General features: G+C 47.7%; 1 protein-coding gene across 3 annotated transcripts; it reads left to right on the forward strand.

Annotated features, from left to right (window-relative positions):
- Positions 1–905: 905 nt before the first annotated feature.
- On the forward strand, positions 906–16,189 carry fkbp5 (FKBP prolyl isomerase 5). Of its 3 annotated transcripts, none has more exons than XM_066703061.1 (13): positions 906–1,214; positions 1,317–1,404; positions 1,833–2,047; positions 11,066–11,201; positions 11,437–11,581; positions 11,686–11,828; positions 11,976–12,090; positions 12,263–12,419; positions 12,574–12,664; positions 12,769–12,852; positions 13,196–13,381; positions 13,640–13,879; positions 13,998–16,189. In XM_066703061.1, exons 2-13 carry the CDS (start codon positions 1,402–1,404, stop codon positions 14,103–14,105), a joined length of 1,623 nt encoding a protein of 540 aa, XP_066559158.1. In that variant the 5' UTR covers positions 906–1,214; positions 1,317–1,401; the 3' UTR covers positions 14,106–16,189. The 3 variants fall into 3 exon arrangements, with proteins under 3 accessions (XP_066559158.1, XP_066559159.1, XP_066559160.1); XM_066703062.1 differs by having other exon boundaries at positions 907–1,214; positions 1,836–2,047; XM_066703063.1 differs by lacking the exon at positions 1,833–2,047 and having other exon boundaries at positions 926–1,214.
- The last annotated feature ends 218 nt before the right edge of the window (positions 16,190–16,407 follow it).

Here is a 16,407-nt window from a genome sequence, read left to right on the forward strand (position 1 = left end):
ATGACTAGAGTTTTTGACTGGAGTCTCTTTCTCTCTCTATTCTACTTGTGTTCCAATAGGAAATCATTAACAATGCCTGTTGTAAATCACGGTATTATGCAGCGGCTGTGTGTGTTGTTTGTGTCCTCTGGGCAGGAGGATGAACCCCAGTGCCTCAGTGTAAACGCCAGGTGTCTGTTTGCTGTCAGGACCCTGCATTGCTGCAGGGAGATTTACAGCCGTGCTATACTTAAAGGAGCCTAGCATTAATCCAATAAAAGTTAATTTGCACTGTCTTAATACAAGCCGCTTGTAAAATGAAATTGCAGGGTATCACCCCAGTGACTCACTGCCTCCGACACAACACACACACACACACACACACACTCGTTTACTCAAGAAGCTCAGTCGTGTCGTGTTGTGTTTTTGTCGCTCTTGACCAGTTCCATGACCTGATGTCAGTACAGGTCACTGCATCTCCAGCTCGTCTCCAGGAAGCTGCTGCTCCACTGCGTTGCACAACCCCCCCCCCCCCTAGCCGCTGTGCTGTACACTACTGCTGCGCCACAGGGGCCTCGACCGCCACTTTCCTTTCCTTTTCTTCCCTTTCCTTTCTTCGTGCAGCTTGGCGAGGCGGGGCAAAGGAGGCGCATCTCCCCTGGCTGATTAGAAACTCATCCGGGATCGTCGTCTGAGTGGCTCCTCGGAGTGTCCACAGCCTGGGAGGCCGGCGTGTCAGTGTGACATTTCCAGACAGGAACAGCTAAATTAAAACCCCATCACCATCAGACCTCATCAGAGTGCCGAGGGAGTGTGTGTGTGTGTGTGAGTGTGTGTGTGTGTGACAGTCTCTGTGTGTGTGTGTGTGTGTGTATGTGTATGTGTATGTGTGTGTGTGTGTGTGACAGTTTCTGTGTGTGTGTGTGTGACAGTTTCTGCAGCCCAGGTGTGTCCGAGGACCAGAGTGCCGCCCCCCCACAGCTCAGTCCCCCATCTCCCTGATTCAGTGACCGGCCAGACGGAGCTGGAACCCATGTGATGAACCTTGCAGGAGCTTCTTTTCCATTTCCTCGAACAAGCTTTCCCTTCACGCACATCAGACGGTGTCATTGCCAAAAGTGAATGGCCGATCGGATGTTTGAGATCAGCTCCCAGGTTGCCTGACTGAGGACTGTAAGACCACAGCGCTTCAGTAACTCACACTGACCCGAGTCATCGCTGCTGCTCTTATTATGGTGATTGCTAAGAAATGTAATAATACATTATTATATGGCGGTGTGGCTGGGCTGGAGCTCAGGGGGTTTTGTTTACTGCATGTTTTTATTTATTTCCTTTAGTTTTAAAGATCTCTCCCTGAGGACGGGCGCTGTGGATAAAGAGTTCCCCTTTCCAGGAGTGATCATTGACTACATCCTGCACAGCATGGTACGGCACACACACACATGTTTAAGGCTGTTGTTTTGTTCTGCCTCTCTGTTATTGATACCTCTTCTCAGATTGAATCAGCCATTCTTTCCATGTACACACAGTGTGCAGGGGGGGCAAGTGTGTGAGTGTGTGTGTGTTTGAGAGCTTTTTTCTATGTATGAGAGCAGAATGTAATCCCAATCTTCACAGAGATATGTTTTCGAAATAAAACAGTAAATAAAGAAATAAAGAAATACACACATTGCCCGCCCTGGATGAGGGCAGGCATCAGTCCCAGCTCCGTGTGTGTGCGCTGCGGCGCGGAAGGGGTTACCGGTCACGGTGTCTGTGAGAACACGCTGTTCCCATCAGGGCAGCCTCGGTACAGCCTGTACATTGTGTGACTGTGTGGCAGGCGGCCAAAACCTGCCCTTAACTCTACCCAGAAGCTCCCTCCCCTTTCTCCTCGCCCGCCTCCTGCCTCTCTCATTGCGATTCTGTCCGGCTCCGAGAGAGAGAGAGAGAGAGAGAGAGAGCAGCCCCACTGCCTGGCTGTACAGGGAGCCCAGCCGCCGCTCGGACCCGACTCTGTGGCTCAGACCCCGGCGAATGAACAGCGTCCCCCCGAGCAGCAGGCGGAGAGAAGAGAGACCCCGGCGGAGTGAGTGCTTCACATGTGTCACCCTGACATACCGGCAGGCGTTCATCCGCGGCTCTGCTCTGTCTGTCTCTTTCCTTTCCTTTCTTTCTTTCTTTCTTTCTTTCTTTCTTTCTTTCTTTTGTACTTTCTTTCTTTTTCTTTCTCTGTCTTCTCACCGCGTATGCATGTGCAGCGATTGCACGGTAACTATGTTGGGTAGCAAAGCTGGAGCTGCCGGTGGCCGATTGTACGGACTGATATAGAAATGTGTGTGTGTGTGTATGTGTGTGTATGTATCTGTGTGTGTGTGTGTGTGTGTGTGTATCTGTGTGTGTGTATATGTATCTGTGTGTGTGTGTGTGTATCTGTGTGTGTGTATATGTATCTGTGTGTGTGTGTGTGTATGTATGTGTGTGTGTGTATCTGTGTGTGTATCTGTATGTGTGTGTATATGTATCTGTGTGTGTGTATCTGTGTGTGTGTGTATCTGTATGTGTGTGTATATGTATCTGTGTGTGTGTGTGTGTGTATATATATGTATCTGTGTGTGTGTGTGTATGTGTATATATATGTATCTGTGTGTGTGTGTGTGTATATATATATGTATCTGTGTGTGTGTGTGTGTATGTGTATATATATGTATCTGTGTGTGTATCTGTGTGTGTGTATGTGTGCATTTAAACTGGTCAGTTGGAAGCTCCACAGCAAAGACGGGCTAATCGACGGTCCGGCGTGCAAATGAACTGTCGCCGTGTCATCCACATACAGCAGATGTACGAAGAATATTAATCATAACAGGCATCACTTGTATTTGGCGCTAAATGAATCTGACCAGATTATTACTATATGAACTTGACAACACACAATTACGTGTAATGAAGACTACATGTCTAGTTCTTTCTGTGTATTTATATATATCTATCGCTCAGTGTTCACTCAATGCATACGTTCATGTTTCCCAAAAAAGTAATGTTTGATCACCGCACGTAATTCTCAGCGCTTTTTTATTTCATTCCTTGTATTTCTGTTTTTCTAATTAATATTTCTATAGTAGCTGGACTCAGAAATGGACACAACGAGACCGTCAAAGCAAACAGGCTGTCCGTCTATAGTCGTCCATACAGAAAGTCCCGGCCCTGTGTCCAAATTACTCTGATTCACCAGGACATCGCAAGCACAAAATACAGGGAAATGATGAATCGCCAGTCGAGACAGGACTGACAGCCGCTGCCATGTTTGTCAACAGCGCAGAGCGAGAATAACACGGTTTAAGTACAATGCAAAGTGTCTAAACTGACGGACTTGGACACATCTGGACACAAATGTGCATTTTAGCTCGTAAAATACATTGAGCAAACTAACTTCCCATACGGAAAAATTATATATTGCAAAACATGTCAATGCATTTTAAACATACCTTAAAATACAGTGTAATATATTGTCATATATTCAATTTATATAAATCCTAGACGGCAACATATTTAGAAATTATATAAATTAAGTAAAATATGTCATACATTTTAATCTTTATATATGTTTGTTTTGTGCAATGTATTTCAAAATATATTACATTTTAAACCACTTTGAAAATATATTATTCCCATAATGATCAATACTGAAACTCATTTTTAATATAACTGTAAATATAAATAAACTCATTGTAAAAATATATCAGCCTATGGAACAATTAGTGGCAAATGTGAAGACTTTAAGGTTTTATTAACAAAAGAAAGACAAGATACACTTGAAGATTCCAAAAGTAGCAATTAATATGATTTTAAATCACATCTTCATGGCAATCTACCGCTAATTCATACTCAAACATATATTAACACATGTAATAGTCAGAAAATGTCAGTAGTAGTATGAAATAAATAGAAATGTGTTAACGTGTTTTAAAATAGCCTATATTGCCATTAATTTTTCTCCCCATTTTAATATTCCACATATACCACATATACCTGTCAAAATATATTTTAAAATGCATTCCTGAACATGTTTTAACAGATATTTCAAAACATCTGTTAAAATATGCTTTAAAATAATTCCTTTCAAAAGTATTGCACAGTTTCAACCGTTTCAGTGCAATACAGTACAATAAAATACGACGATGTGTTCCCGTATGGGTTATAGTGCTCCGGGAACACTGAAATATAAAACAAACGCATAGTGTGTGTGTGTGTGTATATATATATATATATATATATATATATATATATATATATATATATATATATATATATATATATAGGCCTACAGTAGGCTATGTATTTTACAGTTTGATTATACGTTGATAATACGTTAATTTCTGAGATATACGTACCTCATATATAATGATGCAGAAAGTGAAACCTCCCTCTGCACAGATGTGTGTTGTGTCTGACGCGCTGATGAAGTCCAGTCCGCTGTCCCGGGATGTGCGAGTAAAACACACTACAGCACGAAGTTCCCGCGGAGTGACGCTAATACGGGTGTTTTTCATGAGAGAAACTGAATTCGATAAATAGCTGAATCTGCGGAACTCGATTTGTCAGAGCGCAATGGGGGCATCTTTGAGTTTGTAGATGTGAGTCCATACCGTCTATATCGGAGTCTCTACCCTCACTGTACGAGACAGAGGGAATAGGAAGATAATTCAAAATTAGTCTCCTCATTACCTTTCTACCCCTTCACAGTAATAACACACATTTCACACAGAATTCACCTCCAGGCTTGTAAATGCAATATTTGTTGCAGATGTCTGTGGCTGCCCTGTGTCGGTGTGTCGGGCCATCCACAGGGGCCCCGGGGTCTGCCTCTAACTTCCCCTAATTTACTGCCCAGCCACTCGTCTCTCTGATGAGTAAATCACATTTTGCAACACAACGTGATGCTGCAACTTGGGAAAACAACCTCGGCCTAAGAGTCATGTCTGACGTACCGGAGAGAAATACTCTAATCATAACAACAAGGCCCAAAGCAGGGAACAAAAGAAAAGAACAATGAAAAAACAGTGTGGACCGTTTCCTAACCCCCCAGCTGTGATGTCCTCGTGTTGGTGTGTGCGGACATTGGCTGTCCGGTAAACGTGATGAGCATCCAGAGCGGCCTCGTACAGTCACCAGGGGCTGAGAGCCAGGATGGAAGCTGCTGCTCTTAAACAGCAAGAAATTAACGTTTAAATCAGTCAATCAATTTGTGTTTCGCAGGGTAGCACAGAGCACTTTACAGAGTGATAAACATACAACATCAAACGTACAGCAAATTAAAATAATAAATAAAAAAATAGACCTTTAGCAGTTGAAATGAACTAAAATAAAGTAAACCAACATTGAATAAGCCATGTTGAGCAGGGAGAGAAAAACACAAACCCCTATGGATGGCAGATTGTTACAGGAGAAAATAACTCTCTGGGGGTCCACAGCTTAGGGCCCAGGCCTAATGGTCACCTCCGCTCCAGGCAGCTGAGTTGTTACAAGAGCAAGGAGATCAGAAAGCTCTTCATCGGTGCTGCTAGGAGAGACAGGGAGAGACAAGAACATGAGTGTTTATCGCGTTTATTTTTAAATAGCAAAAGACTTTAACGGATTAATGGATGCAAACAACGACGTCTGGGTGGCAGCAAAATGTGCTCCAAAATGTGTACATCTCTTTCTGCATTAATGGTGCCCACACAGATGTGCAAGTTACCCCTGCCATGGGCTCTGACACACCCCCATACCATGACAGATGCTGGCTTTTGGACCTGACGCTGATAACAGCTTGGATGGTCCCTTTCTTCTTTGGCCTGGAGAACACGACGGCTGTTTTGTCCAAAAAATATTTGAAATGTTGACTCTTCGGACCACAAAACACGATTCCACTGTGCTGCTGTCCATCACAGACGAGACTGATCCCAGAGAAGCCAGCGGCGCTTCTGGACAGTGTTGATGTATGGCTTCTGCTTTTCATAGTAAAGCCTTAACTTGCATCTGTGGATGCAGCGGCGAATGGTGTTGACTGACAAAGCTTTACCACAGTATTCCCGAGCCCACGTCAGGATATCCATTACAAGACTCATGACGGTTTTAAGACAGTGACGTCTGAGGGATTCAGAAGTGGTTTTTAGCCTTGCCCTTTACGCACCGAGATTTGACCGGATTCCTTGAATCTTTTAATTATATTGTGCACTGTAGGAGGTGAAATGCCCAAAATCCTACCGATTTGTCTTTGGGGAATGTTATTCTCAAAGTGTTGGATTATTCGCTGACGCATCTGTTGGCAGATTGGCGAGCCTCGACCCATCCTTGCTTTTGAAGGACTAGGCCTTTCTGGAGGCTCCTTATATACTATGATTACACGATTGCCTCACCTGTTTCACATCACCTACTTATTTCAACTTGTCACATCACTATTAGTCCTAAATTGCCCCAACTTTTTTGGAACGTGTTGCATGCATCAATTTCAAAATAAATGTTTACCTTCAAAAAACTATGCAGTTGATTAGGTAAAACATCAAATACCTTGTCTGTATATGTTTTTTGTTTAAATACAAGTCAAAGTACATTACAAATCACTCCTCTTTGTTTTTATTAGCATTTTCCATACTGTCCCAACTTTTTTGGAATTGGGGTTGTAATTTCCGCGCTGCTGAGATGTAGGGAAGGCACAGCGCTCACACTGTTTTTCACAGGTCCAGGGCCTGCTGTGGGACCCCCGACACTGTGGATGTGTAAATATGTAAACACAAACACATCAGAATGAAAACACTCAGTTTGGCGGTGCCTTGTGGGCCGCAGGGAAGGCTGAGGCCAGTCAGTCAGATGGGGTTCCCACAACACTGTCTAAGGCACCAGGCCGGTCAGTCTTTTTGGAACGTGTGTTTTATTTAATTGATCATGAGATTTGCCCGATGCTTTCCTCTGAATGAGTGAATTAGCAGAAACTTAATTGGATCCAAGAGCAGAGGAAGCAGTGTGTCCCCAGAGAGGGATTGATCAGAGACAGCATGGCCCCAGGGGGAGGACTGAGCAGGGACAGTGTGCTACTGCTGCCCAGGTCCGGTCGCTGCCTGTTTAACCACCTCCAGCATGTCAGAGATTGTCTGCCTACTGCGGCCATTCATGTAAAGTTGTATCTCTGTGTATATTATTATTGTTATTATTATTAAGTTTATGCACAGCAGATGCGCAGTTATATTTATAATGCCTGTTTATAATGGAATGTGTAGTCCAGCTCATTGGGAGAGACAATCATTATTATGATTATTAATGTTGTTGTTGTTGTTGTGCGTTAGTGGCAGGAGTGAAACACGGAGAAGAGTTTAATGTTGGTCCGGCTCCTGTGTGCGGGACGGGTGAGTGACATGGAGCAGAGAGCTGCCCTCTGCACCTAGCGGTGACAGTGACGCGTGTGGATTAAACACTAGATCACAGTGGATAAGATCCTGAAAAGCGCTATTATACCACGGGACAGAGTTACACAGTCACAGCCGCCCGGAGGCTCAGACCGACAGGGTTTCATCTGTCATTTCACCCCAGTTTGCGTTGAATCAATCAATCCATTTTTATTTGTATAGCGCCCTTCACAGGGAAGCCAAAGAGTGACTATTAGGGCTGGGCGATATGACTTAAAAATAATATCTCGATAGTTTTAGAAGTTTGGGCGATACACGATATATATCTCGATATTTCTTGTTTTCCTCCAATCAAGCTGCAAAATAAGACCAAAGACATTCAAACTACAAGTATTTTGTTAATCATTAAATATGCGAAACTAACAAATACTACATTGTAAATATATACAGAATGCAACATTACAGCGCAAGTGTGTGATTACTATGTGTGTTATGTTGTTTTGGGATATATATATATATATATATATATATATATATATACACTCACCTAAAGGATTATTAGGAACACCATACTAATACTGTGTTTGACCCCCTTTCGCCTTCAGAACTGCCTTAATTCTACGTGGCATTGATTCAACAAGGTGCTTAAAGCATTCTTTAGAAATGTTGGCCCATATTGATAGGATAGCATCTTGCAGTTGATGGAGATTTGTGGGATGCACATCCAGGGCACGAAGCTCCCGTTCCACCACATCCCAAAATGCTCTATTGGGTTGAGATCTGGTGACTGTGGGGGCCAGTTTAGTACAGTGAACTCATTGTCATGTTCAAGAAACCAATTTGAAATGATTCGACCTTTGTGACATGGTGCATTATCCTGCTGGAAGTAGCCATCAGAGGATGGGTACATGGTGGTCATAAAGGGATGGACATGGTCAGAAACAATGCTCAGGTAGGCCGTGGCATTTAAACGATGCCCAATTGGCACTAAGGGGCCTAAAGTGTGCCAAGAAAACATCCCCCACACCATTACACCACCACCACCAGCCTGCACAGTGGTAACAAGGCATGATGGATCCATGTTCTCATTCTGTTTACGCCAAATTCTGACTCTACCATCTGAATGTCTCAACAGAAATCGAGACTCATCAGACCAGGCAACATTTTTCCAGTCTTCAACTGTCCAATTTTGGTGAGCTTGTGCAAATTGTAGCCTCTTTTTCCTATTTGTAGTGGAGATGAGTGGTACCCGGTGGGGTCTTCTGCTGTTGTAGCCCATCCGCCTCAAGGTTGTACGTGTTGTGGCTTCACAAATGCTTTGCTGCATACCTCTGTTGTAACGAGTGGTTATTTCAGTCAAAGTTGCTCTTCTATCAGCTTGAATCAGTCGGCCCATTCTCCTCTGACCTCACGCATCAACAAGGCATTTTTGCCCACAGGACTGCCGCATACTGGATGTTTTTCCCTTTTCACACCATTCTTTGTAAACCCTAGAAATGGTTGTGCGTGAAAATCCCAGTAACTGAGCAGATTGTGAAATACTCAGACCGGCCCGTCTGGCACCAACAACCATGCCACGCTCAAAATTGCTTAAATCACCTTTCTTTCCCATTCAGACATTCAGTTTGGAGTTCAGGAGATTGTCTTGACCAGGACCACACCCCTAAATGCATTGAAGCAACTGCCATGTGATTGGTTGGTTAGATAATTGCATTAATGAGAAATTGAACGGGTGTTCCTAATAATCCTTTAGGTGAGTATATATATATATATATATATATATATATATATATATATATATATATATAATGATTTACTGTCACATAACAATAACACAAGTAATAGTAATCACGCAACACATGCGCTGTAAAATTGTATAGATTCAGGTAGATTTACCACATCCGGGTTAATAATAATAATAATAATAATAATAATAATAATAATAATAATAATAATAGCCGGGGTGGCGGGTGCGATCGTGTATTGTCGGGGGTGCTGATTGCAGATCGAGTTCAGCCCGGTGACGAGCGTGGGGTGCAAGGTGTGCGCTTGCGCATTAAAGTATCTCGTTTGGGTTGGTTATTGTGTGTCAGTTCACTCTCCTCCATGTCTGTCTGTGTTTCTGGTGCTCATTTCTTGCCGCTTCCGACACGTGTGGAAGAACCGGGAAGAACGCAAAGCGTCCTAATGACGATAAATATTGCCGTAAAGAGTGGGATTTGCGACACCACGATATAAACGATAGATCATAATATGAAACGATAGACGTTTTTCTATCGTCATACGATATATATCGTCATATCGCACAGCCCTTATTGTTATATGTTGCGTGTTTTACTGATCTGTTTCTGAAACGGGCAAATTCTGCGGCTCTCCACACGTAGCCTAAACAAAATCTATGGAGGGAAAAAAGTGCAATTGCATTATCAAGTGTTGGTAAATTGAGTTGCTATTGACTGAATACAGATGTAAGTGAACTGTTTAACTTTATGTTAAACTGTGTATTTTTGGAAGAGGTGTATGCTGTATTCTTGAGGTTTCATTATGGGTTTGCATCACACAGTTGTGTTTCCAGTGCCTTATTCTGGCCTGTGCGCATGGAATCACCACCTCACTGCTGTGTTCGTCGGAGCGTGTGTGTGCCGTGTCACGTACCTGTGTCAAGACCATACATGCGTGAGGCTCAGATACAGGCACAGCTAGGGAACAGGTGTGTGTGTGACTGAGTGTGTGATTATGTTGGTGTGTCCCTGCAGAAGGGGTTCAAATGTGTGAGTGAGAGTGTGTGTGTGAGAGTGTGTGTATATGAGTGTGTGTGTGTATGTGTGTGAGAGAGTGAGAGTGTGTGTGTGTGTGTGTGTGTGTGTGTGTGGAGAGAGTGTGCGTGTGTGTATGTGTGTGTGTGTGTGAGAGAGAGAGTGAGAGTGTGTGTGTGTGTGTGGAGAGAGTGGGAGTGTGTGTATGTGTGTGTGTGTGAGAGAGAGAGTGAGTGTGTGTGTGTATGTGTGTGAGAGAGTGAGAGTGTGTGTGTGTGGAGAGAGTGTGCGTGTGTGTATGTGTGTGTGTGTGTGTGTGAGAGAGAGAGAGTGAGAGTGTGTGTGTGTATGTGTGTTTGAGAGAGTGTGTGTGTGTGAGTGAGAGTGGGAGTGAGAGTGTGAGTGTGTGTGTGAGAGAGTGAGAGTGTGTGTGTGGAGAGAGTGAGAGTGTGTGAGAGTGTGAGTGTGTTTGTGTGAGAGTGAGAGTGTGTGTAAGAGTGAGAGTGTGTGTATGTGTGAGAGAGAGAGAGTGTGTGTGAGAATGAGAGTGTGTGTGTGTGTGGAGAAAGTGTGAGTGTGTGTGTGAGAGTGTGTATGTGTGGAGAGAGTGAGAATGTGTGTGTGAGAGTGAGAGTTGTGTATGTGTGTGTGAGAGTGAGATAGTGTGTGTGTGTGTGTGAGAGAGTGTGAGTGTTCATGTGTGTGTGTGTGTGTGTGTGTGTGTGTGTGTGTGTGTGTGTGTGAGAGAGTGTAAGTGTTTCTGCTGTTTCTCAGGACAGACACTGTGATCTGTGCAGCTCAGGATGTAGGTGTGAATGAAAAAACTGAATTCAGGGCTCTGGTCCCCTCTGGGCTGGGGAGGGACAGAGGAGAGAGGCGGGCAGCAGAGCCGCGGGATCGGGGGCTCTCCTGTGCTCTTCCCTCCATGTTTCTGTGCCCTGAGGCGTGTGTTGCGTTGTGTCCTGGCAGGTGGAGAGGGGCATGTGGAGACGGTCGAGCCATGACCACTGACAAAGACCTCGCCATGGAGGACACGGGGCCTGCCGCCTCCATCGCCACGCAGGGCGTCGACATCACCCCCAAAAAGGACCGTGGCGTATGCAAGGTAGGACCCTGGCACAGCGGGTCCACACCTCATATAAACACAGTCATATAAACTATTATGGTATGTTGTCTTCCAAAGCATTGCATCAGAGCCTCTGCAGAAAACTGCTCAGCCACCTGTGTCTCCTCAGGACAGGTGTAGAAGGTGAATCCCAGCTCAGGCCTGGGGTTCGTAGCGTGGCCCCCATGTGGCACACACTGGCACTGACTCGTGGCGTGTGTGCTTCCCCCCACAGGTGACAAAGCGTCCGGGTGTGGAGGGTGAGAGTCCGATGATTGGGGACAAGGTGTTTGTGCACTACACTGGCAAGCTGCTCAACGGGAGGAAATTTGACTCCAGTCTAGACCGGAAAGAGCCCTTCACCTTCAATCTTGGCAAAGGTAAGGGCCACAGGTGTGAGGGGCACAGGTGTGAGCAGAACAGCAATTGTTCAACATAAACATCTGGGCCAGGCCTGTCTCTCAAGTGTTACTGTCCCCCCCAGGTCAGGTGATCAAGGCCTGGGACATCGGGGTGTCCAGCATGCGGAAGGGGGAGGTGTGCCTGCTGCTGTGCAAGCCTGAGTATGCCTACGGGGCGGCCGGGAGCCCCCCCAAGATCCCCCCCAATGCCACCCTGGTCTTCGAGGTGAGTGCAGCGCCGCCGCTTCCCCACCGGGGAGCAGCAGGTTCTGTGATAGTTAGGCTCAGGCAGAGCGCAGTGAGTGAAGTCTGTGGTGGCGGTGCTCGGGCTGCGGGGGGCGCAGTGGGTTAATCACAGTGTTGGTTGCTGCAGGTGGAGCTGCTCAGCTTCTGTGGGGAGATGCTGATGGAGGACGGGGGCGTGGTGCGCAGGATAAAGCAGAAAGGGGAGGGCTTCAACAACCCCAACGAGGGGGCCACGGTGGAAGGTGAGTTGGAGAGCAACATGTTCCAGAGATGAGCACAGAACCAGTGAATGGCATAAATCAGTGCTCTGTCTGGGGGGCTGGGCGAAGACCTTCCTGTGACTGGGGAGGATGTGTGCTTGTGTTATTGTCCTCATGCTGACCTGGGGCCGTGGGCCGCTGTCTGTGCCCTCAGTGCACCTGCAGGGCAGCTGTGCGGGGCGCATGTTCGACTCCAGGGACGTGCGGTTCGTGGTGGGCGAGGCGGAGGAGAAAGGCGTGCCGCTGGGCGTGGACCGAGCCATGGAGAAGATGCAGAAAGGAGAGTGCTGCCTGCTGTACCTCAAACCCAAGTCAGTGCCATCATCATCATCATCATCATTATCATTGTCATTGTTTTGATCATTGTGTATTTATCTATAACGAGATACATTGTAATTGAGTTGAATTTGTCGTGAGTGGCACCACACTGTGTCATAAGTTACGATGCTGCCTTTGCTCTTTCAGGTACGGGTTTGGCAAAGAAGGGAGGCCCGAGTTGAACATCGGCCCGCACGCCGAGCTGGAGTACGAAGTCACGCTGAAGGACTTTGAGAAGGTAAGGAGGTGCACCAAGCCAACAGGGCCAGGGTTCCAGATGCGTCCTGATGGAGACGCCTGCTGTCTCACCCCTCTCTCCTGACACTGTCCCCTCCCCCGCAGGCCAAAGAGCCCTGGGAGATGGACCTGAAGGAGAAGCTGGAGCTGTCCGCTCTGGTCAAGCAGAAAGGGACGCACTATTTCAAGGTAAGCCTCTTGGAGACACTTCTTCACACAGAGAGTTGTCACAATCTGAACAAACTCCCCAGCGATGTGGCTGAAGAGACAATTTGGGAACATTTAAAATCAGACTGGATAGGATCCTTGGATCACTTAGTTATTAATGAACACCAAACAAAGGCAAATGGCCTCCTCTCGATTGTCAGCTTTCTTATGTTCTTATGACCTGGTGCCACACGGCTTCAGTCCTGGTCAAGTTCATTACATACACACACACACATCTACACAGAGCAGACAGCGCAGTCCCGCCCTGGTCTCCGCGGGGTCACCCTGAACTCCAGTGCCGCTGATCTGAGGTTCTGTCCGGCAGGCGGGGAAGTACCAGCAGGCGGTGATCCAGTACCAGAAAATCGTGGCATGGCTGGAGATGGAGTATGGGCTGCAGAAGGAGCAGGAGAAGGATGTTCACGCGCTCATCCAGGTGGCCCAACTCAACCTGGCCCTGTGCCACCTGCGGCTGAGAGAGTACACACACGCCGTGGAGAACTGCAACAAGGTACCGCACTCACACACATGCACACACATGCACACACACGCATGCACAGACACACACACACCCACCCACACCCACGCGGTGGAGAACTACAACAAGGTAACGCACACACACGCACACACACGCACACGCACGCACAGACACACACACACCCACGCGGTGGAGAACTGCAGCAAGGTACCACACACACACACACACACATACTGACACACACTTATTCACTCACACACACACTCACATGCCGTCCCTGTCCCCACCCAGGTGATCGAGCTGGACAGCGGCAATGAGAAGGCTCTGTACCGCCGGGGGGAGGCGCGGCTGCTGCGCAACGAGTTCAGCCTGGCGATGGCCGACTTCCGACTTGTCCTGCAGGTCAACCCCGCCAATCGCGCCGCCCGCGCCCAGATCGCTGTGTGTCAGCGCAAGATCCGCGAGCACCATGAGCGCGACAAGAGGATCTACGCCAACATGTTCCAGAAGTTCGCCGAGCGCGACGCCAAGGTACCCGAGCGCGGGGGGTGTGTCGCTGTGAGGTCATACAAGAGAGGACTGGAGTCTTTCTTATTATTAGTATCATTATTATCGTTGTCGTTGCCAGTAACGTTTGTCTGTCCCACAGGCCAGCCGTCTCAAGAGAGTGAGGGAGGAGCGCAGCGGCGGCGGGGGGGTGGAGACGCTGACCGAGCCGGTTGCCAAGAGACGGAGGAAGAGTGAGGAGAGCCAGTGAGGGCTGGGGGGGCAGGGGGGTGGGGGTGTTGGGAGGACTGGCCTACCAGCGGCCCCGCGGTGTGTCGTGGGGCGGGGGGGCTGGACACCTTGCTGACGAACCTCTGAAACCCGGCGCCCAGAGCGACCCATGGACTGGGGGGATCAGCGCCTTCTGGCTCTGAACTGGCAAAATCTGCCCCCGAAGGCAGCGCTCCCAGTATTGTCCCCACGGCTCTTCTTCGGTATCGTCAGCGTTACTGTTGTTCCAATGTTCTCATTCTTTTGTTCTTATTATCTCTGTTGCCATTGTGGTCATTATTATCACTGCTGTTTTATTACAATTATTATAATGAATGATACCGGCACTGTCGGCCCGACCCAAGAGCCGTCCTGGCACACGGGCCCGCCTTGGGAACTGGGCCACTGGTCCTGAACAGCACTGAACCAGCGGGCCAGTTTTGAGGACAGCCCCGCCCTGGCCCCAGGACAGGACGGCGCTTGGCAGGCGTGTCGTCTGCTGTGTCTCCAGGGGGGGAGGAATGTCGACAAGGTGATTTAACAAACTCTTTGTTTTACGCCTATTTATTTTCTATATATATATATTTTTCGTACTACATGTCGAGCAGCGTTCCTGACACGCCGCCCCCCCCAGCGGACCGAACAGCCGCTCTGCCTCCGTTGCTCAGTCCCCCCCCAGGCCTGCCTCTCTCCCACTGCTCCTCAGTGAGGTGACGTCTGGTCATTTGTTCCACCGAGCAACAGCAACAGCAGCAACAGCAACAGCAGCAACAGCAGCAACAGCAGCAACAGCAACAGCAGCAACAGCAACAGCAGCAACAGCAGCAGCAGACATTTAGACATTTACACATTTAGACATTTGAGAAGTTGTTGGGGACGGACTCTCGCAATAAGGACTTTCAGCCCAGTGATGCTACCCACAGATTCAGAGCTGCTGCACCTGTTCACACTTGAATTAACGCTCGGCTCGCCTCCGCCCTCCAACCTCTGACAGATCCTGTCTTTAGGTCCACCTGCATTTGATTAGTTAACCCTAAGCTAGCTGCTGTGGACCCCAGCATCACGCATGTGTCCTGCACACAGCTGCCCAGCAGGCCACCCGGGAGACGGACAGACCTTTACTGCTGGCCTTTATAGACCGGTTACCTCCAGCTCACTCAACGAGACCAGCGCGTCCTGCATCAGTCCGTCTGCTCTGCGGTGGCGACCGGCCGCCTGCCTCGATCGTCTTGCTGTTCTCAAGATGGTTTATTTTCTCACCCCAGTGAGACCCGCTGTGCGAAGGGCGATCATAGTACTGTGTATCTGTGTACTGTAGCCGGTGAGACGGCCTTTTACACACGGTTTTTCTTCATCTTTCCTTTGTTGTTTGTGGGGGGAATTTACCCAGCAAAAAACTGGGCTACCCACCCACCCTTTGACCGCACAACCAACGGTGCCACGTCAGGCCCGCCTGGTGGAGAGCCAGACACTGCGTTGGCGTTTCGCCCCCCAGTCTCCAACGCAGCGGCCTCTCTCCCGCAGGACCGTGCTGTGGCAACGTGGTGATGCACGCGGCCTCTCAGTGGCACCGCATCCTGTCTCTCAGGGCCTCGATGTAACCGTTTCTCAGGCCGTGATTTAAGATCGTCGAGCTGCTGCACTGCCGTCGTATAAGGGCTTAATTTCCACACGAATTGGGGGGGCCGAGACAGCGGGGGGCACAGAGTCTGGGATGGCACTGATGACCCTGCGGCCGCACTACAGACCTGGCGCTGCAAAGGGGCCACTGTTTTGGGAAGGGGGTGGGAGGGGACACCCCTAATTCCAGGGCTCTCGGGGAGGGGGTCACACAGCCTCTGTCCCAGGGCATCCTGATCTCACTGTCAAAGCAATACCGTGTCTCTTGATCATGAAAACCGGTGAACACCACGAAGGGACACAGCATTAATAGTATTGTTTTTTTGTTTCGTTTTATTTTTACGGAATGATACAAAAAATACCTGAATAAATTATTTTGTGTTGATTTTTTTATTTTAAAATGTATAAATGCATATTTTTTAATTTCTCTGCTTTCATTAAAAAGAAAAAGACATGTTTTATCAATATCATGCCGTGGGAGTCTTCCCTTAAGTTCTGTTTGTTTTGGTCCCTCAAGCGATGCACAGATAGTCTCCAATAGCAGGCCAGTTAGGTAATCATTTAACCATTACAATAATGTCTGTTCACCACGATCACCCTGCAGTGGCCCAGACTAGCTCGATCATCGACCCCTGGTTCCCACAGTGTTCAGAGACGTGACAAGGCATGACCTCAACACACGA

This window comes from Amia ocellicauda, chromosome 5 (genome assembly GCF_036373705.1).
Source record: "Amia ocellicauda isolate fAmiCal2 chromosome 5, fAmiCal2.hap1, whole genome shotgun sequence".
NCBI classification, from domain to species: domain Eukaryota; kingdom Metazoa; phylum Chordata; class Actinopteri; order Amiiformes; family Amiidae; genus Amia; species Amia ocellicauda.